We start from the raw sequence: 25,974 nt of genomic DNA, 5'->3' as shown, positions 1-25,974 counted from the left end.
TAGCAAAAATAAAAAATAAGAAAGGTTTCTGTGGTCGACTAAGTTTGGGAAGCACTGCCCTTGACAGCCCCTTTTTATAAATTCATAACACATCCAGAAATGTGAGTTCCAGGAAGCCCTGCACTAAGACAGAAGCAACAGAGCCTTCCTGGGTGCCCTGAGAAATGTCACCACCCGCATTCTCAGGGGTCTCACTAAGCAGCTTTTAAGTCAGTTGGGTCCCCTGAGCCCTGCCTGCTTCCCCAACCATGTAGGTCAGACAGTGAATCCAGGTGTCCTGCCGTGATGGAATCTAAGCTTCTCCCTCCTATTCAGTCCCTGCTGAGTTAAACACAGAGTGGGTGCCCAAGTTTGGGGTGGGGTATTTCTAAACTTTCCAGCCTTGGAAAGAAAAGCCTCTGCTGGGGGAGAGGGAAGGAGATGTTCTCTTAAGAGATGTTATCAGGGGCCCCAAGCCTGTGACTGCAGTCACTGCCAGTCTCAGTACAGCCCCAGGGGACAGGCTTCACGGACAGACTCCATACTGCTGCACTTCTGTCTTTCAAATTCTATTAACGACTCATCAGTGCCCCGAGAGAAAATGGGAGAGGAGGACAGGGAGGTGGCCCCACAGCAGAGCCAGTTTGGCTTGTGTGCTGGGGGAGGGATGCAGGGCTCCATGCCTGTCCACGAAACCAGTTCTTCAACCATGAGACCTTTCAGCAAAACTGTACTAATGATGCTGTGGTGGGAACAACAGTTCAGACCATGAGATTGTTGTTGCTGATACAGTGCAGGGCACTCAGTAGGTGCTCAGTGAACACATCTCTGCCCAGCAACAAGTCTACACATAGTGGGGGCTTTAAATAGTTGTTTTGGGAATGGATGAATGATCGTGCCTTTCTCCCCTCTGTGATCATAATGCTACTTCCGACACTTAGAAATTGTTCTAGAAATACAAAATAAAAAGTGTGGTGGCTTCTGTCTGTAATCTTAGCACTCGGAGAGGCTGAGGCAGGAGGATTGCCTTGAGTTCAAGGCCTACAGAGAGAGACTTTGACTCAGACAAGTTTATTGAGTGATGCTTATGTTGCCCTTGTAGTATGCACCATTCTTAGGAGGAGCTAGAAAACACTGACCTACTTGGCAGGTAAATATGATTTGCCAAGTTGGTAATATGCTGTCTCCTGCCTCCCCCACTCTGTCTTTTTTGGGAATTTGGTTCCCTTCAGAGTCCCAAGGGTAGTGGTGCCATCACATTCTTGTTTCAGCCGGAGGAGAGGTAGGGTCAGTGAGCTGCCAGGCTGAAGTTGGTGACAGACGGGAAGACTGCCTGTCAATCTCTGAGCTGCCCCAGGCTGAGTGAACACTGCCTGGCACTCTTGGTGCCAGAGAACGGCTGACTATTGATTTAAAAAAAAAATGTCCCTCTGTGCTTTCCAAATTAAGACGACATTTAACTGAGTGCTTGCTGGCTTGCCTGCTCTCTCTGTCTCCCAGGGGACAGAGCCCATCTTGGTGGAAACTGTTTCAAGTATGTCCAAAGCCTTAGCTTTGACATCTTGGCTGATGTCAAGAAATTTCTGTAACCTTCCTGTTCAGCACACCCAGTTCTGTCACCATATGTACTGCCTCGTTCTGAGCCCACTGCCGGGAGGGGGTGGGAAAAGTGCTGGTGTCAGCACGCTAGGAAGGGATACAGCGCCAGCCCTCACGACACACCCCCACTCTGACAAAACAGAACTGCCCAGGAGTTCTCTGGGTCCTGCAGGGAGGGTGAGGACAGACCTAGAGGGCTGCAGCGGTGGTCCTCAATCTTAGAGAAGTCAAAGTCCACTTTGAAAATCTGATGGCACTCTTCCAGCCCAGAAAAGAGTGTATCCATCCCTGCTCAGTTTGCAGTCTAGCCGTTCATGGATCCTGAAGCCCAGACACCATAGGTTAACCTGTGATGGAAGCCAGGAATAGTGGCTAACACGCCTGACAGCTCAGGATGCTGACGCAGAATTGCCAAGTGTTCAAGTCCATGGCTACATAGTAAGTTCCAAGTTGGCCTAGGTTACACTATGAAACTATCTGAAAGGGAGAAAGAAGAGGTCTAATGAGGGGCTCAGCAGGTAAAATGCTTCCCCCTAAACCTGACAACCTGATTATTGATCCTTGGAACCAACAGAGTAAAAGGGGAAAATTGACCCCCTACAAGTTGTCCTCTAACCTTCGCATACGTGCCCTGTGGTATGTATGCCCCCTGCCCCCCCTCAAAAGATAATAAAAATTTTAAGTGGCTAAGCCTGGTGATACATGCCCTTAATCCCTGCAACCAGGAGGCAGAGGCAAGCAAACCTTCGTGAGATCAAAACCAGTCTGGTTTACCAGGCCACCAGGGCTACACAGTGAGACCCTCTTAAAAAACAACAAAAACCCTACTGTAATGTAGAATATGTTAAATCCCAAATTTCTGATACCAGATCCTAGCTTTTCAGCAGACCTGCTGTGTGGCCTGTGCAAGTCGCAGGTCATTTCATCGTTCCATGTCCTTGGCTATAAAATGAAGAGCTGAGAGCCAGGTGTGACAGTCGTACACGGGCAATCCCAGTTCTTGGGATGAAGAATTTGTCCTCAGCGCTAACAAAGAGTCGAGACTGAAAAGTTCAGACTCTGTGTCTGCAAATGGTTTAGTGTCTTGAAGCCATGCTGCATAAACTTTGACAGGTCATGTGTTTCCTCGGGAATCTGATGAGAACTCTGTGTCTTCTGCTCAGATAAAAATACGTATGCACGCATGAAGTTCTGTCTGGTATGCAGGGTTCCAAGGACCGGAGCTTTAGGACTAGAGTGATACAATTAGTCTTTTTTTTTCTAGATAGGGTTTCTCTTTGTAACTCTGACTCTTCTGGAACTCACTCTGTAGACCAGGCTGGCCTCAAACCCACAGAGATCCGTCAGCCTCTGCCTCCGAGTGCTGGGATTAAAGGCGTGCGCCACCACTGCCCAGCTTGGTTTAGTGTTTCTAATGATCAAGTCTCAGCCACGGTTCCAGCATCCCTAGGTCATCTGCCCACTCCATCTCTCCTCTGCCTGCAAGTCCTCCAATAACTTGTGAGATCAGCATGGTCTACTTCATACTGCAGTCTTTAGACTTGGCTTTTACATAGTAGAACTATTCCAACCCTCCAATGAAGTCCTACCTGGAGCACCAATGTAAGTAAAAGGAAAGTCTGAAGCATGCGTTTACCCATTTATTCATTCATAGGGCCACTCAGCTAGTATCTCTAGTGTCAACTGTGCCAGGCACCTGGCTGGACAAGCTGGAGCTCCCGCTTGCTGGTTTCCACAGGCTCTTTCTCTGACCTAGAACCCAGCAGCTCCATGAACCAGCGTGAAGATCACAGGTCTCATAAGATCACCCTGACCTGGAGTGAGCGATGAGAGACCCAGGCCTCTGAAATGCTTAACTTTGTCGGTTCTTATACTGCTCATCTGTAAGATGCACTGATATCACTGCATCGCATGTACATGCGACCGTCACCAGCCCTCAGTGGGAGCCCTGCTGGTCCGGAAGAGGGCAAGTGAAGCAGACACCATTTTCTGCCTTCAGTGTCCAGGAGAGCCCCCCACCACCATCTTAAACTAGCTGTGACTGCTTGGAACAAATGTCCAGGAACAAAAAGCCTTGGGAACGTATTAGCTATTTCTTCATTCTTCCCGCCCCTGGGAGGCTGGCTGCTGTCAGTATGGATTTCATAGTCCATTTCATACAGTTCACATATCATCCTCTGGGGCCTCAATTCCCAGACCCAAGTCTGCCAGTGGAGAAAGACTTCCCCAACTGGGGTCTCAGATAAGAAGACTTCTGCATCTCAAGGAACTGACATTGGGCAGATACAAACTCCCTTTAACCTGTGTCCTATGGGCCTGAATGCCTTCTATTTGCAAACCTTCGTCTCAGGGACTTTTCCTTTTCTTATTCTTGGTTGGCAGTCTAGTGCCATGGTTGATGGCATGGGCTTTGGTGTCGGGCCAGCCTGAGCACAAATCCTGGCTCTGCCTCTACTCCTTGCTCACTCCTAGGAAAGACACTCAACTTTTCCAAGCTTTGCATCTGTGGAATGGGTATAATAATACCACCAGCCTAGCACTGTGGGGAATATAAATACTCCATCTACAGCCTTGCTTTACTTAGTCCTGATTTTCCGGCCGAGAAGCCTATTGTTGGATAACATAGTGGAGTGGGGTCAAGGACACACATGTCCATCATCTGCGTACCTGTCACTGAACTAGTGTGACCCACTCCCGCCATGACCCAACAGGAGTTTAATGCCAGGAATAAATGACAAAAGCCTCCCCCACCCCTCTGATACTCTGGCAAACAGGAGATTGAGCTGCAGTTTTTCCTTTTTTTAGTAGGTCAGAGAGCATTGCCTGTCTCCCCCAGGAGCCAGCCCTCTGCCTCCAGTATCCAGTGAGGCCGCCCCCCTTGCTTATGATGCTGCACTCTGTGACATCCGGCATCTCTTCCTCCTGAGGAACTCTGTGTTTTATAACAAACTCGTCGGCGAGAAACAAGCTGTTTCTCTTCTCCATAAAGCTCAGCCACAGGGTCTGTTACAAGGTCTGCCCTAGCCAGTTACCTGTCAGTCCTCCTCTGTGGGGAACAGCATCAGTTACCCTAAAGTTGAGGGTGTCTCTGGCCAGTGAGTTCCACAATTTTAGAAACCAGTTCATTCCCTGAGATCCTCAACGCCTGGGTACCACCCTAACATCTCCCAGGGGACCTGGCTCCTGGATCCAAAGGCATCCCCACCAAGCATGCTCATAGATTCCTGCCACAGCCAAGTCGGCCCTCGGCAGCCTTCTTTCTACCCAGCTGTGCTTCTGAGCCCGAGGTCCCACTGGTGGCCAGGTCTAGACTGAGGGTCCTGCCGCACACAGAGAGCCGCCGCAAAGCCGCAGACGCGGCCTCAACTGGCACCGTGTGCTGCTCCAACAACATCTCCAGCAGCGAGTTCATCTCCGAGACGAAAGTGCTGGCCAGGCGCGTGCCTGTTGGGCTTAGCTCGGGTCCCGGTCCGGCTGTTTTGCCGAATGTCTGGAAGGTTCTCGGTTCCTCTGAAGCTGCGGCGTCAGGGGAAGACAAGTTGTCTCGGTAATTGGTAGTGAGGGGCAGTGACAGTCTCGCCATCCAGGCAGGGTCAGGGGGACTCAGCTTGTCCAGGGCCAGACCTGTAGAGGAAGGAGGGACACGGTGAGGGCCAAATGCAGGGAAGCCGGGCGGGGTGGGGCTGTAAGCAGGACAGGAGCAGTGGACAAAGAAGGAAAGGGAAATGGTGGGGGACACACGACGGTGGGAGCGGGACGGGAAGGAAGAGGCCTTGACGGGCAAGCTCCCTGGGCAGGAAAACTGCTGACCAAGCCGGAAGAGCTTAGTTTGCAGGAGGCATGAGGATAGACAGGGTTAGCCTGTTTGAGCCTGGCATGGAGGAACACATCTGGTATCCCAACATTTGGGAAACTGAGGCTGGAGAGTCCCAGCAAATTTGAGGCCAGCCTCATCTGCCCATCAAGTTCCAGGCCATTTCAGGGACCCTATCTCAAAAACAAGCAAAGAGAAAGAGGGAGAGGGAGAGGGAGAGGGAGAGGGAGAGGGAGAGGGAGAGAGAGAGAGAGAGAGAGAGAGAGAGAGAGAGAGAGAGAGAGAGAATAATAACCACTTATTAACTGCTCATATGCCAAGAAATTGCATAATTAACTCATTTCACCTACTCAGGTGTTTGAGGTCAAGGGTCTTATCTCCATTTTAAAGATAAGGATTCTGACCCTCAAAGAAGTCTTGTTTTCTAGGAAACCAAAACTGGATTGGACCTAGGTCTGAGGACATTGAAGACCTTGGTACTCCCCAGCCCTACTCACTCTCTAGGAAGCATGGCCTTCTTGCCCCTGGGTACTTCTCAGATGCACCTCTAGAATTCCCACAGCTGACAGGGCCCGCGTTGTCACTATAGGGCAATCTCACCTGCCCCTCACACCGTTTCCTGGCCTAGTATCCAGCTGAGAAGGAGCTGTCTGCCTGAAGATTGTCCTGAGAAAGGAATGGGGCTGTGGCAGCGACAGCCTGGTATTTGTGGCTTTTAAAAATAACGTCCCCTGAATTCTCATGCCGTCATCACCCTTCTTTTCTCATTTCTCTCAGAAAACCCTGCCTAGGAGCTGGATGTGGTGGCACGTGCCTGAAATCCCAGCACTCAGGCTGAGGCAGGAGCATTACTGGGAGTTCCAGGATAGAATAGGTTGCGCAGAACAATAGGCCAGTTAGGGCTACATAAGACTCTTTCTCAAATAACACCAAACAAACAAACATGAATTCGAGCCCCAAAGACAAAGATCAAGCAGGAGAAAAAAAAGGAAATCCAGTTTCCTGCTTATGAAATACACACATACACACATACTCACTCGCGCACACACACACACACACTCACACGCGGCGGGGGGTGGGGAGTGGGTGGGTAGAGAACACGTATTAATGTTAACAGGTATTTAATGCTTGTTTCAGGTTAGTGGTTTTAAATCTGTGCAAGACGATGCTGGAAGGAAATAGGGCACAGTGTTAACTGAAATTCTCTAGGCATAAATGATTTGTTCTTTGTCTATTTACTTATATTTTCTACATTATCAGAATGCTACTTCTGCAACTTGAAAAGGTCATTCCAGTGTGCAGCTAATCATTTGTTTGGATCAGTGAATGATCCCCTGGTTCTTGTCTCTAGTTCTGGACTGTACAGGCTGGGTCTGGCCTCCTGCCTGGGACTTGGTGAATGTCTGTTATGTGATTAATGGACATGCTGATTGACCCTTGACCTTGGGAGACTGTAAACATTACTTCCCCGAGTCTCTGAGAAATAAGAACTCCAGCCTTTCCTTGTTCATGGTCAGCTTCAGAGGAGAATGGGAAGTCATGGGGCATATGAGGACAGCTGGAAAGTGATGATGAGTTCACCGTGTGACCTTCATTACGAATTCGGGGAGTTCATGAAACTAATAAAATAGCCATCCCCTCCCCTGGGGTGTAGGCCACCGGAAGTCAATATCGGATGTCTCATTCCATTTCCTTTCGTTCTTTTTTGAGGTGAGTTCTCACTTTGTAGCCCTGGTTGGCCTGGAATTCCTTATGTAGACCAAGCTAGTCTCAAACTCACAGATATCCACCTGCCTCTGCCTTCCAAGTACTAGGATTAAAGGCGTGCGCCGCTATACCTGACTTCCAACCTATTTCGTGGGACGATTCTCTCACAGGAACCAGAAGCTCACAATTCAGCTAGGCTGGCGAGTCAACAAACCACAGGGATCCTCCAGTCCCTGCCTCCCCAGCACTGAGACTGCAGATGAACACGCCTGACTTTATTAGTGGGTTTTAGGAGATCCAAACTTAGGCCCTCAAACTTTTATGGTGAATACTTCACCCACTGAGTCATCATCATCACATGTCCAGATGGATTTTTTTATCTAATCACCAAGTCCCCAGTCCTCAACACGGCTCTCAGTAGCCCCAGGGCATCCAGTTCTTTCCCACCCGTTTCACCATCTTCCCAACTCACAGTGCCCAGTGTTTTCTGGGCTGTGGGGAGGCAGGACAGGTCAAGGATTGAGCCCACAAGTTCTAGCCTCAGCTGGCCAATGACAGAATTCAAAACTGTAGCCACCAACCACACGTAGGTACTGAGCCCTTGAGGTGTGGCTGGGATGACTAAGGACTCAATATTTCATTTTATTTCATTTCACTTCATTTAAACTTAAATAGCCATATGTGGCCAGTGGCCACCATATTGAGCGGCACAGCTCTAGAATTTAGAGTCATATTGCCTATATTAATAGCAATTAACTGCGTGACCCCAGGCAAATTATTAAACACTTTTGACCCTCGGCTTTTTTTCCCTTTATGAAACAGGGATAATGAATAGCCCCTTTCTCTTCATATTTTCTCCAGAGAAACTTACAATAGGTGACATGCCTTTAAAAAGCTCTTTCGCTGCTAGTTATGGTTCTTAGCCCCAGAAAGGGTAAAACCTGCCATGCCTTGCAGCCAGACAGAACATGTGGGAAATAAATTAACTCCAGAAACAGAAGGTGGGATGGTCAGGGGTACGGTGTGCCATGTCACCTGAAGGAGGTGGACTAGTTCCCACAGAAGGCACTTGGCTGGCGGAGTCTCGCATTAAAATTCGTATTATGTTTATAGTTAAAGCTAATTGTTTTCCTTTCCTTCCCTTCTTCCTCCTTTTCCCCTCCTCCTCCTCTTCTTTGTTCATTGTTTTATAGGCTCTTATGTAGCCCAGACTAGTCCAGAATTCATCAAAGATGACCTTGAGTCTCTGACCCTCTGGCTTCCACTTCCTGAGTACTGGGATTAAAGGTCTGTACCAACAGGCCCATTTAATGCACTGTTTGGGAATGAACCCAGGAGCAGGCAAATACTCTATCAACTGAGCTACATTCCAACCCAAAACCAATGTTGTTTTTTTTTTTTTTTTTTTTTTGAAAAAACAAAGAATCTCTTAATCTTCAATTAGCACATAAAGGAGTTGTCCCTTTTCTGGGGTGAAAAGTTATTTAAATATGCCAAATGCAGTGGTACCGTTGAGTTCATACTGCACACAGCACACAGGTTTGGGCTCCCAGCCAGCATGGAGGAGACTCTGCGCAGGACAGCTTACTTCCTGAGCCTGGGTTCACCTGTACATTTGGTCTTACCTACTCCAGAGGACGACGTGTTGGCTTTCCTGGTGCTCGACACACAGACCAGGACCTAGGAAGTTGTTTACTCAGCACTGATCTTGTGTTATTCTCTTTCTTTTCTTTTTTTAAGATTTATTTATTCCATGTTATGCATATGAGTGTTTTGCCTGCCTATCTGTCTGTGTATGTGTGTACCCATTGCCTGTGAAGTTCAGAAGAGGGTGTTGGATTCCCTGAATCTAGAGTTACAGACAGTTGTGAGCTGCCATATGGGTGCTAGGAACTGAATCCAGGACCTTTGGAAGAGCAGTCAGTGCTCTTAACCACTGAGTCGTCTCTCCAGCCCTGTTATTTATTTATTTATTTATTTATTTATTTATTTATTTATTTATTTATTATGTGTACAATATTCTGTCTGTGTGTATGTCTGCAGGCCAGAAGAGGGCACCAGACCTCATTACAGAGGGTTGTGAGCCACCATGTGGTTGCTGGGAATTGAACTCAGGACCTATGGAAGAGCAGGCAATGCTCTTAACCACTGAGCAATCTCTCCAGCCCCCCTGTTTGTTATTCTTAATGATGATTTTTAAAAAGTAGGCCCTGGGGTCTGGAGAGATGGCTCAGTGGTTAAAAACACTGGTTGCTCTTCCAGAGAACCCAGGTTCAATTCCCAGCACCCACAGAGCAGCTCAGCACTGTCTCAGCACTGTCTGTAAATCCAGTCACAGGGGATTCAACACCCTCCCACAGATAAAGTACAGGCAAAACACCAATGCACATATAATAATTAAAGAAAATAAACAATAAAAAAGTAGAACCTGGTCAATTAAATAAAGGAAAACTGGACATGGGCTCATGCCTATAATCCCAGCACTTGGGAAGTTGGGAAGGAGGATTCCATAGTCAGCCTCGGCTACATATTGACAGAGTCGAACCCTGCCATAAACAACCAAACCCACCTCCAGAACTAAATAAACAAACAGATAGATAACCACTTTCCGAGACTGCAAGGGAAATAAAATTCTGGGTACAACCCTCTGCACAGCGGATTGGACAACTCTGGAGCCTGGGTGCACGGGCGGATGATGGGCACAGAGACAGCACAGGGGTAACCTCAGGGCATCCCTACCTGTATGGGGGTCCAGCAGGCTCGATAGCTCTTCTTCCAGAAGTTGCTTCACAGAAAGGTTCTCCTCCTCTGGGCCCAGGGGGCCCTCTTCCAGGTCAGGCTCTGCTTGGCCACTAGGCCTGACACCTGGGCCATCTGAGCCATCTGTGTCTGGGATGGGAGCCCTGTGGAGAGGCCAACCAGGGTCCAAGTGAGGAATTTTCACATAACTGTCTGTTCACGTCATCTGTATTATTTGCCATCTATACAGGGAACTGATGCATAGCCTGGCTTACAGGGTCAGGGTACACGGGGTCCTATATTCCCAGCCTTCCTGCTGACTGCTCCTCTCCTGTGAAATGGGAGTAATAAGTGTCACCCTCGTGGGGTTTGTAAATGAGACTTCGTAGGGAAAAGGTTTAGCACAGAGCCCTGCCGCGGTCTAAACAGTAGGTGCGCACGGGAGAAATGGAGTCATTGGTAGTGTTGCCCTCCATGGTCCCCCTTCACGCCTCCAGGGAGTATGGCATTTAGTAAACTTCAGTTGACGTGGTCATCTACCCAGTACCAGCCAGGCAGGGTGGGTTTTACCTTCCTTACGCCTTGTTCTCTTGTCAAATGTGCAGAACATGGCCTAGCACACACTGGGCGTTTGACGAACACTATGGAATCATGACTGTGGTTTCCTTCCTACTGAAGTCACCTCCCAGAGCAAAGGAACAGGTCTGTGGGGGACGCATCTGGATGGGGCAACCTTTACTCACATCTACACCTGCACCCCAGCTTCCTGGCTTAAGCTGAGGACCCTGTGTCTCACTGACCCTCAAGGCCTCTGACAGTCACTCAGGACAAAGCCCATCCCTACAGGTGAAAAGTCTCCCATGATTCCTATGTGATTTTTATGTCCTCATTCCCCACGGTGACCATTCCTGCTGCTATTAAGAGATCATCCAGAAGGTAGCAAACTGGGGGTAACGGGGTGACAACTCCCCTAAGTCAGGCCTCATGCTATGCAAGGTATAGGACTCACTCATTGGTGCCTGTCCATGAGAGCTGTTCCCATTCTGCCACCCAGAAGTTTGCAGCAGCTTGCCTAAGGACGCCTCGGGCTAATTAATTAAGCAAGAATTCCAATCTAGACCCATGACTCTGGAATGTGAGCACTCTTAGGGCTCAGGAAATCATGTCCAAATGTGAAAGCCTTTAGAGCTGTGCCTCTGACCTCCTATCCCAGAGCTCCCACCCCCAGGCGAACGGATAGCCATCTAGAATTCCTTTCCCAAAGAAGGTCATAGAAACTAGAACTTTTCCCAAAGCCAACCCTAAAGCCTAAAAACACACTTGAATTCCCCCCTTACTTTCTGTGTAAGAGCTGGCAATAAGGAAATACTCTGACTTGCCTAGCTTGATGGCAGGTTGTGAGTTCCTTGTTCCGGAAAAGCTCCTAGCCCATACCTGGAAGCAAGGAATGCTGGGTAGAGCAGCCAAGAAAGCCATACAGATAGGCCTGGCTGAGTCTAAATTTCAATTTGCTCATACCATTTTTATCCAATTATATTTTCACAGGTATCCCTGAAACACTAAACCCAATCTTAAAAAATGTGTCTTTGAATCTTCAATCTAAAGGCTTCTTCTGTATCACATAAAACAACGATTTAAAAAATTGTAATGGGGTCTGTGAGATAGGCACCTCAGTGGCTAAGGGCATTTGCCACCAAACCCTCATGCCCCGAGTTCAATCCCTGTGTGATGGAAAAGAGAGAACAGACACCCTCTGCTGTCCTCTGTCCTTCCCCCCATACACACATCCCCTGACTCATATGCAAAATAAAGAAATGTAAAAGAATTTTTTACATTTCCTACGGCTTTTCTCTTGTTCATTGGTCTGTTGGCAGTTGATTCCCACAGACTCAAATGTTGAGCCTGCAGAAGGGAAAAGCTGTTTCTCCATCCATTGCTATCCTCTGGAGGGCTCCTCGCTTCCAGGACTGCCCGCAGGAGCACACCCTCGCACTGACATCCTTATATAGCTTGTTTGTAGGCCAAGAGAAGGAACGGTGAAAGTTACAGATTTCAAACCGATCAAGTAAGCAGGGGAGACAGTCAGAGCTAAGAGGTGAAGTAATTTCCTTAGTGACAAGGGGACCTGTAAATATCATAAATACAGTGGCCCCAGGATGGAGCCTCCGGAGTGGGGGGATGGGTGCTGTCTGCTGCATGTACCCCCTGGGCTGGGTTCAGAGGGTGCCCATCCTTCCACACTCGCCAAGACTGTTGGCGAGGGTGACCTAGGGGCCCGGAGGAGACCATGCTGTGGGTGCTACCCGCTGCTTACCTGCTGCCGCCGGGCTTGGCCAAGTATTTATTTCCTCGGTGGTTTGGTTTGGGCTGGAATTGGCCCTGATGCAGCAAGGACAGCAGCTGGGAGATTTGCTACAAGACAGGAAAAATCTGTTGACTCCACACAATTCCGACCGAGCACGCTTCCTCGCCGGATGTTTCCCTCAAATGCTGCTGCTTTCTTTTTATAGTTTTTCCTCTGGCTTCAGATGCTTCTGCGATCAGATAGGGGGTTGGGGGAATGGACCTGTGCGGCTGAGGCAGGGACCTGGGGGAGGGTGCTTCCCAGCTTTGCTGTGTCCCTGCAGGCCCTGGGCAGCTGAAGGAGATCCTATGGAGACCCTTGGAACCATCCCCATTAGCTTGCTCCCTGGAGTGGGCTTGAATGGAAAAGGCATTGCCAGAGGGTACAGTAGTTACTTTGGTAAGGACTGTCTTCAAGAGTTATTTTTCCCTTTGCACAGTGTTCAAACGTTCTGGCTTGAACTTGTGGAGGTGTGTGTGTGTGTGGGGGATAGCAAGGCTGCCTGGTACAGGGCAGAAATGGTGTCATTTAACCAATTCACTTATTCACCCTGTCGATGGACATGGTTTTTTGTTGGTTGGTTGGTTTTTCAAGATAGGGTTTCTCTGTGTAACAGCCCTAGCTGCCCTGGAACTGGCTCTGTAGACCAAGCTGGCTACGAACTCACAGAGATCCGCCTGCTTCTGCATGTGCCACCACCACCCGGCAATGGACATGTATTTAAAAGCATGTCTTTGGGCTGGAGAGATGGCTCAGAGGTTAAGAGCATTGCCTGCTCTTCCAAAGGTCCTGAGTTCAATTCCCAGCAACCACATGGTGGCTCACAACCATCTGTAATGGGGTCGGGCATATACACAGACAGAATATTGTATACATAATAAATAAATAAATAAATAAATAAATAAATAAATAAATAAATATTTAAAAAAAAAAAAAGCATGTCTTTGTTCCAGGCTAGTGTTTCTGTGGGACTTGTAAGAATGAGATAGGGACCCCATGTGGTCTTTGGAAGCTCATGATTTATAAGGAAGGCAAGGAAGAAGGGGACAAAGACTTCACCAGGGTCACAATTATCCGTTTACTTTTTTGTCTTTTGAGACAGGATCTTACTATGCTGTGCAGGCTGCCCTGGAACTCCTGTCTTAGCCTCCCAAGAGGCTGGAACTATAGGCGTGAGCCACCAAACCTGACTTTCAGGCAATTCAACAAATGTTTTCTTGAATTCTGACTGTGTGCCAGGAACTCCTGCTGAGACCGAAGGCTCCACAGGAATTCCGCCAGAGGCCGGAAGGTCTTGGCCGTTAAGAGAAGACAGCTTCTGCTAAGAGTTCTCAAAGACTAGAAAAATGGCAGGACTTCAGGTAGATGGGAGAAAAGGGACTGACTAGAAGTTAGTCCTGCACCCCAAGGTCCCGGAGGAAGAGGAAGCAGCCTTAGTCTTCACAGACTCGGTTCTTCTTGGTTGCCAGCTTGTGACCTTTCAGGCAGATTTTGAGAACCACGGAGACCTCAGCTTCATCACCTTTTGTCTCTGAAGCGGCTTTGAATTCTCCACAGCATTGTCAGGGTTAATTAGATCGGTGATACTAAGACTCAGGAGTGTTACCTCTAAAAATGCTGCTTCATGGTGGCCAGCACTAGGGCGGCATGATGACTTGGAGAGTCAGGGTCCCTGAGCCTGCCTCAGGTAGATTCTGCCTCCTTACCCAGCCCAAAAGCCCTTAGAAGACAGGCACCTGAAAATCTTTACCCAAGCGACACTAGGTAAATACAATTTGAAGGCCAAGCCCAGTGTCACATCCTGGCATTCGGAGTCACTTCACAGTTGGAACCCAGACTCTGGGGTTGGATTCAGGCTCACACTAACTCTGTTCCCGCCTTACCTCCCATCTTCCTGGCCCTAGAAATCGCTTCTGGGTCCTGAGTCTCAGTTCCCTCAGCGGTAGGGGAATAATAATGAGACCGAGGTCACATGGTGGTGGGTGTTGTGGCATTTAAATGAACTGAGCTGTGTGAATCACGTGTTGATAGAGCCCCAGGTAGCACTCAATAGTTACCTGGTGACAACTAATCTCATCTGTGCCATGCAACAGCTGCAGGAAGGTGATACCAACCCATGCATTTTGTAGCTATGCAACCTGAGGCACACAGTCCTTGCAGCGACAAGGCCTGGAACTTAAACTCAGGTCTGACTTTATTGTGTGGCTGAACTGTCAAAGAGACCTGGGTGTTGGGCATCTTACTCTTGACCCCCAGTTGATTTCAAAGGGGTGCCTTTCTTCCCATCACTTCAGTGTGTTGTGCAGAGTGTCTGTCTGCTCTCTACTGTCAAGTCCAGTGCATGGCATAAGAGTTCATCCTAAACCAGGCAGGTGGTGCATGCCTGTGATCCCAGCACTAGGGAGGCAGAAGCAGGCAAATCCCAGCTCTAGTGAGTTCGAGGCCAGCCTGGTCTACAGGGCGAGTTCCCGAATAGGCTCCAAAGCTACAGAGAGAAACACTGTCTGGGAAAACCAAAACCAAACCAAACCAAAAAAAAAACAAAAAACAAAAAGAGAGTTCATCCTGAAAGCCTCTGGTGGATGGGTGGAAGAGTGAATTCCTTGGCTGTAGTCCCCTCTGGGTTTGCAGGGAGCCCCAGGGTGAGGTGCCCAAGAGAAAAGCTAAACTACCTCCAAGTGGCTTCCTAGGAAAGGGTTGGAAAAGAAGCTGTGTCCCTGCTCCATGAGAAACCTGAGCCCAACAAAAATATGTCTCTGATGCTCAGCCTTGCACAGCGAAAGCTCTCCAGACGTCCGAGAAGCAGTTAGGGATATGGTAAGCTCCATCCCTGAGAAGACCCCCGAGGCATGAAACAGAGGGCCCCTCATCATCCCATTAATCCTCCCCCCAGGGCAGCAGAGACCAAGACAGCTTGACTTCGGAATTCCCATTTTGTAGATGAAGAAAATGAGACTTCACAGTTAAAGGTCATTCCCTACACTCTCCAGTTCTGAGCTGTTGTGTTTGAACTGGGATTTGCCTCACTAGACAGTTGCTTCCCTGTCTCCCCAGCTGGTACACTCTGGGGTCTCAAGCAAGTCCCCTGAGGGAGTGTTACCCAGGCCTGACTGTTTGTCTAGACACGATGAGCAGGTTGAGAGCAGGCATGGGGGCGTGCTTTGTGGAGGGGATAGTAACCATTTGCTGAGCAGACACTTCAGTCCAGGCAGACACTGCTGTCCAGGCATGGCTGCCAGGGATCGATTCATTTTGTTTTCCTGCAGTCTTGCAGGGAGCATGCTGCCAAAGTGGATTCCTCTAACTCTAAGCTGAGTAACTTCTCTATGAGACACAGGTGGAAAAAGGTAGAGCCAGGATTTGAATCCAGGTCACCTTACTCCAAAGTTCTTATTTCTAATCACTACCTTTGCTGTGTTTGCTGTGTGTCCACCTGTGCCAGGCATGCATATGTACTCTACAGGAATTAACTGATCTGGTCCTCAGGACAACTCTGTAGGGCACACACACACTTCTCACTGTCATTCCCAGTTCACCATCAAGGAAACTGAGGCTCAGAAACACGCCCAGGACCACACAGCTAAGATCCGTTGACCCAGCCCCTTAAGTTCTACATCACAATATGCTGGGTGAGTTTAAGGGTGAATACGGGAAAAGAGGGTGTCTATTGCTCTTGGTGGTGTTCTGGGGTGGGGGGCAGTGACCAGAAAAAGAGCTGCCCATGCCAGAGGTACCTGCACAGGTGGAGAATCCCCAGCGAGCTCCTCCACGGGGTTCCGTTCCGCGAAAGCAGCCACAGACAGCCGGACCAGGCTCCTCAGAATCTGGTGAGGACCAGGCTGTCCTTCAGGAGACACTTTGCCGTTGAGATTCCGCTGCCGTCTCAGGGTTGCAGAGGAGGCTGGCGGGCTCTGTGGAGCCTCCTTACTGCCCTGGTCTCCAGCCAGTCTCGCTATGGGGCTGCCAGGCAGCTGCAGAGGCCTTGAGTGTGGCTGGCCCAGGGCAGGTGGGGACTCAGGAAGGCATAGGTTCTCTCTGGAGGCGTTCCTCTGCCTGGGATGGTTGAAAAGAAAGTTGTAGGTGTCCTGCAGTACCTCCTGGCTCTCTGCCAGTGATCCCTGGTTGCCTTGGTTACGCAGGGTCCTGTATAAGGTTGGTGTGAGGTGGAAGGGGGCCTGCAGGCAGGAGTCCCAGCCTGTCTCCATCAATGCCTCCTTACTGGTATCTTTATGGGATGATTTAACATCATCAGCCTCATCTTCCTGGGCCCTGAGCATGGGCACCAGGTGAATATCCGCCTTCTGAATGTGTTTCTGGGGCCTCTTGGGCTGGTGGCGGTACGTGGACTCAGCTTCGCGACAGTTGTAGGCCCTATTATCCTTTTTCTCCATCCGGCAGATGGACATGGACAGAGCCAAGATCAGCCCAAAGATGGCCAGCAGCACAGCCAGGCAGATCATTGCCAGCACTGGTGTGCTCAGGACCCCAGGCTCATGAGCAGAGTCCCTTAGGTGGTCCACGCTGGTGACAAACACAACCCTCAACAGAGCTTGAGTCTGCAAGGAGGGGCTGCCCTGGTCCTCTACTACTATCCCCAGATCCCACTGACTCCCAATGAGGCTGCTGGCATTGGTGACATTAATCAATAGCTGCCCCAAGGAGGGGCTGAGGACAAAAAGATGAGCATCATTCCCACTTCGAATGCTGTAGAGGAGCTCCCCATTGGCCCCCGAGTCTGCATCTCTTGCCACAATCGTGGCCAAAAGATAAGACCAGGGACTGTGAGTAGCCACTGGTGTACCAGTAACTGCTGGCTCCAAGCCATTGGGATTCTCAATGGGCAACAGAAGGTGCCCCGTGGAGGCATTTACAAGCACTGAAAGGGTGGCTTTGCCTTCACTGAGCACAGGATGAATCACTTCTGGGGCGTTATCATTGGCATCCAAGAGGCTAACCCACACAGTGATGCTGGATGCAAGCTGGGGTTGCCCTCTGTCCTCTGCTATCACCTGGAACTCAAAGCCCACCATCTGCTCGTAGTCCAGTGACTTCTGAGCAGTGACTTCTCCTGTCTCAGAGTCAATAGCTACTAGGTGAGACACGGGGGAGTCCTTGATACGGTATGACACTTTTCCATTAATGCCCAAGTCGGCATCGTGAGCTTTGACAGTGATGAGATGAAGAAAAGGTGGGTTGTTTTCCCAAGTGGAGACCTCATACCGGCTCTTCTCGAACACGGGGGCATTATCATTGACATCACCGACCTGAATTCGCAGCTCCATCTCAGCTGATAAGGGCCGGGGTCCTTGGTCTTGGGCGAACACAGTGAGAGTGTATGTGGACCACAGCTCTCTGTCCAGTGTGGTATTGGTGAGCAGCATGTATGTGTTGCCGTTAGTTCTTTTCAGCCTGAAATGGCCCAGCTCTTGATTCAGCCAACAGTGGACCAGACCATTGTTCCCTGAGTCCAAGTCTTTTGCACTGACAAGAGCAATGAAACTGTCCCTGGGAAGATCTTCTGATACCAGCGATGTCTGGGAGGCCCATGTGATGTGGATGCTCGGAGCATTGTCGTTGACGTCCAGAACTTTGATGAGAACTTTGCAATGGCCTGGGATGGAATTGGGACCCAGGTCCCTTGCCTGGACATCCACCTCATAGGCGGGATTCCTCTCATAGTCTAGGCTTTGGCGCAGAATGATCTGGCCTGTCTTGGAATCTACACCAAAGGTATTCATCACCTCTGGGGACACATGCTTGCCAAAGAAGAATTCTACCTCCCCGTTGGGTCCTTGGTCTGGGTCTGTAGCAGTCAGGTTTATGAGAAGAGTGCCAGGGGCAGTGTCTTCTGGGATGTCTAGGGCCAGTGAACTCTCAGCAAACACAGGACTATTGTCATTGGAGTCCAGGACATTGACCTTGACCATGCTGGTGCCTGTCTGAGGGGGATTCCCATTGTCATAGGCAGTCAGCACCAGATCAAAAAATGAGTGGACTTCCCTGTCCAACTCCTTCACCACCACAAGTTCTGCATGTTTGGTCTCATCGGGCCCCACGATAACATCCAGGGCAAAGTGTTCACTGGGAGACAGGGAGTAGGAGTACAAGCTGTTAGGACCAGTGTCTTGGTCAAGAGCTCTGTCCAAGGGGATTCGTGTGTACAGAGAGGCACTCTCGGAGATTTCCAGCTCCTGTTCACCCTTGGGAAACTCTGGCTGGTGGTCATTGATGTCCAGGACCTGAATCTCCACATGAATTAGAGCTGAAGCTCCCGTGGCCAGCACATCAAAGGACACCAGGCAGGGATCTTGCTGCTGGCATAGCTGCTCCCGATCCAGCCTCCTGGAAGTGCTAAGCAGGCCGTCCTCAGAGTTCATCTGAATCGGCAGTGCCTGAGGCAGCTGCAGGATCTGGAAAGCATCTCCTGCCTTCCCACGCCTCTCCTCCACTCCCGGTTCTTGGGACAGTTTCCCTATCACTGTGCCAGACGGCACTTCCTCTGTCACTTGGAATTTCACCATGAAAGTGGCCACCTCCTGACAACCCCCTGAAAGGAATAAGAAGCTGCCTGGCCCCAGGAGCCCTAGCAGGAATGGCAGAAGCAACATCATGCTCACCGCAGGGAGGGCTGGACTCGACCGGCTGGAGGTCTTCAAAGGCAGGACACGTTCCTGGATGGCTCGATCAGCCTGGATCTCCTGTCTCAGATCTGCTGGTACAACTTTGTCCCATAATTAGAAGATACTGGAAGAAGCAGGATTCCCAAGCAAGGCCATCTCTGTGAAAAGTGATCCGAGCGGTCCCCAGACGGATGAATTGCTAGAGGAGATCCCTGCTCTCCAGCAGCGCCCGCTGGTTCACTCAGCAGTGATGGGCAGGAACCGGTCTGAGACTTGACCTAGGAAAGCGGGATGTAGGGATCTAACTTCCAAACAGTCACTAGGCTGGGGAAGCAGAGAAGCAGCTTTTTCCTATGGAAACCCCACCTACAGGAAAAGGGAGGGCTGTGACTTTCAATGGCAATTAGAGAAGGAGCATTTCCTGTGGGGCTGAGAGGCCTGTCGCTGAAGAGGATGAGGCCAGGGCTCCTGGGACTGGCTGAATGGGAAGGTGCTGTCCACCAGCAAGGCAGCCAATGAGGGACATGGAGCCACTGTGTAGCCAGGCGAGCAAAGAACTCGACCTATGCTGATGTCCCTCTAGGGCACTTCAGGCTCCCCATCTCTCTTCCTCATCTCCCTTTTCCCCCCTTGCCTTCTTCCCCCATTCTTCTACCTTCTGCTGCTCCTTGGACTCTCCGCCTCAACTTTGCCCTCGGGCTTGTCTCTCTGAGAAGCAGCTATTATTAGTAGAAAAGTCGCAGGAGCTAAAGTGGCATGGGTTCAAATGCTGACTTTGCTGCTTCTTAGCTGGGTCTTCTGACTTAACCTCCCTGAGCCCCTGTTCTTCACGGTGGGGTGTGGAGGAAAATAATTGACCTCCCTGCAGGAACCTGTGAGGCTTGAATGAGATGATAAGCAAAATCCCTTGGCCTGGTCCTGGCCTCAAATCACAAACAGCCATGTTGTTTGGGTAAGGGTATTGTAGATATAGCTCATTCCACCAGCGGCAGCTGCTCTCACATTGGCCATGGCTCACACTGACCCCTGAAGGTGCCGGTGGCTCTACCAGAAGCTGTAATGAAGGAAGGACCTGTCTGATCTGATCGCAAGGCTCCCTTCCCCCGTCCCCTTCCTGAGATCCTTGGGATCCATTGTTCTCTACATCTGGTCCGACTTGAGTCCCTGTCTGGGGAACCCCCAGCCTCCCTTCCTCTGTCTCAAACTTTTCACGCTTCCTTCTCCCACACCTTCCTCTCTCTTTCATCCGTCTTTCCCTCGCTTCCTCCCATTCTTCTCAGCACACTTTTGTTTATGAGAGTCCTGTGAAAAGCCACCCTGCCTCCACTCCCAGCCCTGGTTTGAAGGTGAGCCCTCGCTCCCCTCCTCTTCTCACTTAGGCGAGGTGCAGGAAGGCAGAGGAGTGGGCAGGCTGCCTGTGTGGCCTTGTGGCTTCTGTTTTCCCCCTTCTGTTGCCTCCAATATCCTTTCAGCCTTATGCCTCAGCCTTATGTAGGTTTATTCTGGAGGTCCGTAAAGCATTTGAAATGGTGGAAATTAAGGTCAACTTCCCAGAGATGGGTGTCTACTGCTGAGTCCTTGGGGCCAGAGATGCTCCATTTGGACACAGTGATACCACTCAGGGCGTGTTGGCATGGAAATCCATGGCAGTCAATCTTGGGGTGGCTGAGGGTTAGCCATGTGCATTTTCTCCCCTTCCCTCGGCCCTTTCTCTCCTTCTATCCTGCATTCACTTCTGGAGGTTGCTCAACCATCTCACTGAGCCCACTAAGCCTTGGCGGGGGTCCTAAGTCTGTAGGGCCATTTCCTAGGGCACAACTTTGGGGACGGCCAGACCCTCGCAGACTTAGAGCACAAATAATTAGGTCGCTGAGCCTTAGCTTCCTTCTCTGAGAGTGTGACTGCCATCTTTCTTAAAAGTTTATAGTAAGGATGGAAAAGTGACACCCATGGAGGCCTGAGTGTGGGGCCTGGCAGGAAGCATTCAGCAGGTAGGGACGGCCATTTTCTCTTTCTCATCTTGCAGATTTAATGGTTCAGATGCAAATGAGGAGTCAGTCATGCATTTACCTTTCTGCTTCTGTTCGTTTGTTCATTTTTTTCTTCCTCTGTCTGGTCTCTCTTAGCTCTGGGTAGGCAAGGTGCAACCTACATATACGAAAAGGGGAGCCATGTGGTTCCCCTCAGAGCATGGGAACACAGTGGATGCTCATTGTCCTCTGGTGACAGCCTACATGATGACCTCACTGTCTGACCCTTATTTGTCCTACTGTTGCACCAGGCAGCAGAGAGACCGTGACCCCAAGGGGCTAACGGTCAATGCAAAAGTAGGGGAAATGGAAAAGTGAGCCCAGGGCAGTCACTGTGGACTGTGGCCTGAGAGTCAGTGGCAATGCCTCAGGACAAGTGCTCAGTCATCCCTGATGGACGGGAATAGTTCACTAGGGCAATGGGAAGAGCAAAGAAAGGCAAAGCAGGCCACCGACGGAGACTAGGCAGAGATGGTCCCGTGTGCTGCATCTGGAGGGTCTATGTGGTACAGAAGAAGGAAGATGGGACCAGGGTCACTGGATGATAAAAGACCTGGGTCCTCACAGGAAGGACCTAAAACTTGTTCTGGAGGCCAGAGGAGCTTTGGGAATGCTCGGACAAGCCCATGAGATCAGCAATGACTTGCCAGTCTGTCCTGAGTGATTTACCCACGTCCTCTTGTTTCACCCCCTGCATGGCCAAGTTATCAGGCTGAAGAAGCTGAACACAGGAAAGTTGTCCAAGACCCTACAGATTTGCCTTCCAGAAAGCCTCTAAAGCTGCTCCAGGGAAGGTAGTGGAGAGGGGAGGCCAGTTGAGAGCCTGCAGGAGAGCTCAATGCAGAAAATGTTTGCAGAATGGGAATGTTTCCAGAATGCCATCTGGTGGCCAAAGGCAGAGAACAAAGCACAGAGGCACAGAGGGCACAGCCACCAAGGTGGGAGGGTTCATAGAGCTGCGCTGCGCAGATAACCAGAAAGATACCACAAATCATAGCACATCTCAGTACAGTAGTTCTCAACCTTCCTAATGCTGTTACCCCTTTAGTATAGTTCCTCGTGGTGTGATGACCTCTCAGCCATAAAATTATTTCATTGCTACTTCATAAGTGTAATTTTGCTACTATTATGAATCATAATGTAAATATCTGATATGTGGTCCCCAGAGGGGTCTCTATCCACAGGTTGAGAACCATTGTCTTAATAGATGACCAAACTTGGGTGTGGTGGCACATGCATATAAACCCAGTACTAATCATGAGTTCAAGGTTATTCTTGGCTATATAGCAAGTTGGAGACCAGCCTGGGCCACACGTGATCCTGTCCCAAAATAGCAACAACATCAAAAGATAGATAACCAGGGCTCAGAAACAATGGAGTTCATGATTTTACATGTGATATTTCTATTCTTGAAAAGAAATTGCTATGCATATTGAGCAATGCTATATACAATTACAATTACATATAATAAAACAATTTATGTGCTTATGCATGCATGTGTGTGTTATGACCTTGAATCAAAAAAAAAATGAGCTCACATCACGAGACTTTGAATTTGTGTTTTACTTGTGTTTTGTTGTTATTGCTTGTTTTGGTTTTGGGTTTTAGGTTCATGCAACTGGGGTTGACCTTGAACTCTCTGCAAAGCAAAGGATGACCTTGAATTCCCGATCCTCCTGCTTCTGCCTCCTGAATGAATATTGAGATTATGGGTCTATTCATAGCCTGCTAGGTGTGATTTTTTTTCTTTTATTGTTGCTGTTTGCTTGTTTTATTGGAACTGGTGACATAAAGTTGAGCTACCCACCCCTTCAAAGTCCAAAAGGTTTATGAAACAAGACATCAGATTGTTTACAGGTGGTTTGTCTTTGGGAATGAGGCCTCCATGTTGTCCTTTGCTCTTCTTCCTTCTTCTGAGGGAAGCTGACCTTTAACGGCAGTCTGTCGAGGGTGACTAAAGCTGACACTGGAGTTTGTTTAGAAAGATTTCGTTTCCTTGAATTTTGAAAGAAGTTTGAAAGAAGCAGAGGAAGTATTTGAACTAGGTTTGAAACGTTGAACATGGCCTCCCTCGGGTCCTAGAGATTTGAAGATGGCGGTAGATTGGGGCTGCTGCTTGACATCTTTGCTCACCCTGAGCCTTGAGGTGACTCCTTGAGCATGGCAAGGCACTGAGGGGTAAAATGAGAAGGGTGAGAACCGGCAAATCTTCTCCAAACACTTGGAATCTCCAGTAAGATGTGATAAGGTCTGTTGGGGCATTGGCAGGACAGCTAGATAAAGGCTAAGCCTACCCTCTCAGTATAGTTGTCCTGATTTGGCCTCTTGGATTGGCTCTCCCGAGACAGCTCCAAGGAGACTTGGAAGCCTTGGCCTCAGGATTATTCCACTCATGAAGGTGGCTGGACCATCCAAGGTCACCCTCCTTTTAGAGTCAGACCTTGCTGAAGTGAGAGCCAGTAGTCTTGACTAGAGGACCCAACTAGTTATTTTGGGTCACTTGCTCTTGGCATGGCCCTTTAGGGCTTTACGAAGGCAGGTGACAAATGTCAATTCTCACACCATGGTATCTCTTTCTAGACAAGTACAGAAAGAAAAATGGACTTTGCAATGAGAAACTTGCCAAGATATAGGACTTTCCAAGAAATGAAAAGGTGTTCTGTCTTAGAAAAGAGTAGTAGCCCCCAAAGGGGCCACACATGGGAATGACTTGGAAAGCCTGCGAAATGCCAGAGGCAGGGTAAGAAAATTCATATTTCTCCTTTCCCGGTCTGCCAAGGATGATTCTTCAATTTTTAGCTCAATTATCACTCCTTCTAGTGGGCCTCTACTTTCAGATTGGTTGGAACCCTTTTCTGGAGAGATCACATTGATCTACACAATAACATGAAAAAAAATAGCAATGAAACTTGATCTCTGGAGAAAGCAGCTGGAAAGGGAATGGACATTTGAAATCATGGCAAACTATGCACCTCCTTCATGATTTTCAGGAAAAATGCAAAATTAGATTGATGGATTTTCAATCCCTCTCGCTCATACCAAATTTCAGAGGGGAAGGGAACTCATTTTCTTGTTCCTTTTCTTTTACCTTTTTGAATTTTCGAGACAGGATCTCTCTATGTAGCTCTGGCTGTCCTGGAACTCACTCTGTAGACCAGGCTGGCCCTGAACTCAGAGATTCACCTACTTTTCTGCCTCCTGAGTGCTGGAATTAAAGGTGTGGGTCGCCACCAAATGGCTTAATTTACTTGTTTTAATTCTGTCTATTGTTTGTTTGTGGTGTTGTTGCTATTATTGTTTGATTCAGGAGCTCAGTAGCTCAGGCTGGCCTTGAATTCCCGGTCTTCTTGCCTTATCTGTCAAGTCTTGGGGTTACAGGTGTGTGTCTCTGATCCTGGCTTATAGACTTCAATTCTAAGACTCTTTAGGTGATTCTGCCATACACTGATCTTTACCCCAGCCCTACTGGGAACTCTGAGTAGAGTTTCTCAGAAACTGCAGCCTTATAAAGTCAAGTCGTACAACCAGCTCTATAGCTTCACCAGAAAGTGAGGACGCTTCCCGCCAGCATCCTCCAGGTCACCTTCTCTCCCAATACCTGTGTCTCTCTGTAGCCACCTGGTACGGTCTCCACATTCTGCACAGTTCTCTGTTTCTTAGACCTCACCTTTGGCTTTCCTTCCTTACGACTCCCAGGTGTAGCATGTCCCCAGCTACTGTCCTCAACCCTCTCCTGAGCATGACTGGCTCCGATACAGATCGCCAGACTTGGCATATAAAATATAGAATGCACCATTAGAGCTGAATTTCAGATAAACAGTGAATACATTCTTGCTCTAAGTATTTTTACCCCACAGTCCTGCTCAGATAGAATATTCACTTCAGTACAAGTGTCTTCCCGTCCCCCGACACCCCACAATTTTGCTCTCCACAGTGAATTTCAAAATGTATCAGTAAACACAAAAGCCAAACACATTGACTGCGAGCGTCATCTGCACAATGAATATTCAGAAGCTGACTCTGTTGATTGGCCTCGTGTGCTCAGCATTTCTGGGTCAGTCTGGGATCGAACTGTTCTCACACTGAAAGAACCAGCCCAGAGGAAGCCTGGATCGCACTCAGTCATCAAATCATTCAGTCACCCAATCATTCATTTATTTGGTGGAATTGAGAGTGTTCTTCTCTGTTTACAAGGTCACTTTTTAGGGGGCAAGGGAAATAGCTCAAGTTGACCCACATTCTCCCTCCCTCTGAACCTTGGGGTTGGATTTTTTTTTTCCCTATAGAATCTAATCAGCCTAATCCTCTCCTTGCTCCAGAAAGGCTCTTGCAGGAAGGAAAATGAGCCTTCCCATCGTTACATAAATTCTCATGGGGCTTCCCTTTACAAGCTTCTGACAGCCAGGAGTTGAGCCCGGAGCTCCGAGAAAAACTGCCGCCCTCTGATTTATGATGGCAGCTGCTGCTAAACCCTCTTCCCTCCTCACAGAACCATGTCACCTTGGGGCGACAAAACTCTTTCCACTCTCATTCAGGGGGATAATAATAAAATGCCAGGTTGCAAGAATAAACACGATCATTCCGTGCCTATTACTATAACCAGAAGCAGAGGAAATACTCCACGCTATCAGACACCCGAAGCCTCTGCAGGGATCTGTCTTTACATCATCCTGGGATAGGCCAGGCGGTGGTGGCGCACGCCTTTAATCCCAGCACTCCGGAGGCAGAGTCAGGCGGATCTCTGTGAGTTTGAGGCCAGCCTGGTCTACAAGAGCTAGTTCCAGGACAGGAACCAAAAGCTACAGAGAAACCCTGTCTCGAAAATCAAAAAAAAAAAAAAAAAAAAAAAAAAGAACATCATCCTGGGATGACCAGGAAACTGGTCACACCAGCAATCTGATTAGTTTTTCTGATCGACACAACTGACGGCTTTATTTGCTAGTAGCGTCATAGGGGAAAATGATGCGGGCTCAGGGCTCCCACTGTCCAGGTTTATAGCTTGGCTCTGTCCTTGTCAGAGACAAGGACAAACCAAAAACCTTCTCCATGATCAATTCCTCAGCTTTAAAACAGGGCTGGAGACACTAGAGTGGTGTCTCAGTGGGTAGGAGCATGTACTGCTCTTGTAGAGGACCTGAGTTT

General features: G+C 49.0%; 1 protein-coding gene across 2 annotated transcripts; it reads right to left on the bottom strand.

Annotated features, from left to right (window-relative positions):
- Positions 1-3,219: 3,219 nt before the first annotated feature.
- Pcdh12 (protocadherin 12) lies at positions 3,220-19,094 on the bottom strand. 2 transcript variants are annotated; one of them, XR_009058324.1, is made up of 5 exons: positions 15,917-19,094; positions 12,153-12,250; positions 9,839-10,002; positions 5,389-5,565; positions 5,071-5,202 (listed from the first exon to the last, which is right to left on the bottom strand). XR_009058324.1 is itself a non-coding variant. In XM_057789374.1 (4 exons), exons 1-4 carry the CDS (start codon positions 18,791-18,793, stop codon positions 4,793-4,795), a joined length of 3,549 nt encoding a protein of 1,182 aa, XP_057645357.1. In that variant the 5' UTR covers positions 18,794-19,094; the 3' UTR covers positions 3,220-4,792. The 2 variants fall into 2 exon arrangements, 1 of the variants encoding a protein (XP_057645357.1); XM_057789374.1 differs by lacking the exon at positions 5,389-5,565 and having other exon boundaries at positions 3,220-5,202.
- Between the last annotated feature and the right edge of the window lie 6,880 nt (positions 19,095-25,974).

Source organism: Chionomys nivalis, chromosome 14 (genome assembly GCF_950005125.1).
Source record: "Chionomys nivalis chromosome 14, mChiNiv1.1, whole genome shotgun sequence".
In the NCBI taxonomy this organism is placed as follows: Eukaryota; Metazoa; Chordata; class Mammalia; order Rodentia; family Cricetidae; genus Chionomys; species Chionomys nivalis.
Note: the sequence above shows the minus strand (reverse complement) of the source record. Positions and strands in the feature narration are given on the sequence as shown.

Excerpts from the sequence above, each read along its gene's own strand:
- Pcdh12 (XM_057789374.1), bottom strand. The coding sequence starts at position 18,793 with ATGATGTTGCTTCTGCCATTCCTGCTAGGGCTCCTGGGGCCAGGCAGC. Across the intron at positions 10,003-12,152 it reads GCCAAGCCCGGCGGCAGCAG|GGCTCCCATCCCAGACACAG; the intron begins GTAAGCAGCGGG and ends GCCTCTCCACAG. Across the intron at positions 5,203-9,838 it reads CCTGCTGGACCCCCATACAG|GTCTGGCCCTGGACAAGCTG; the intron begins GTAGGGATGCCC and ends CTTCCTCTACAG.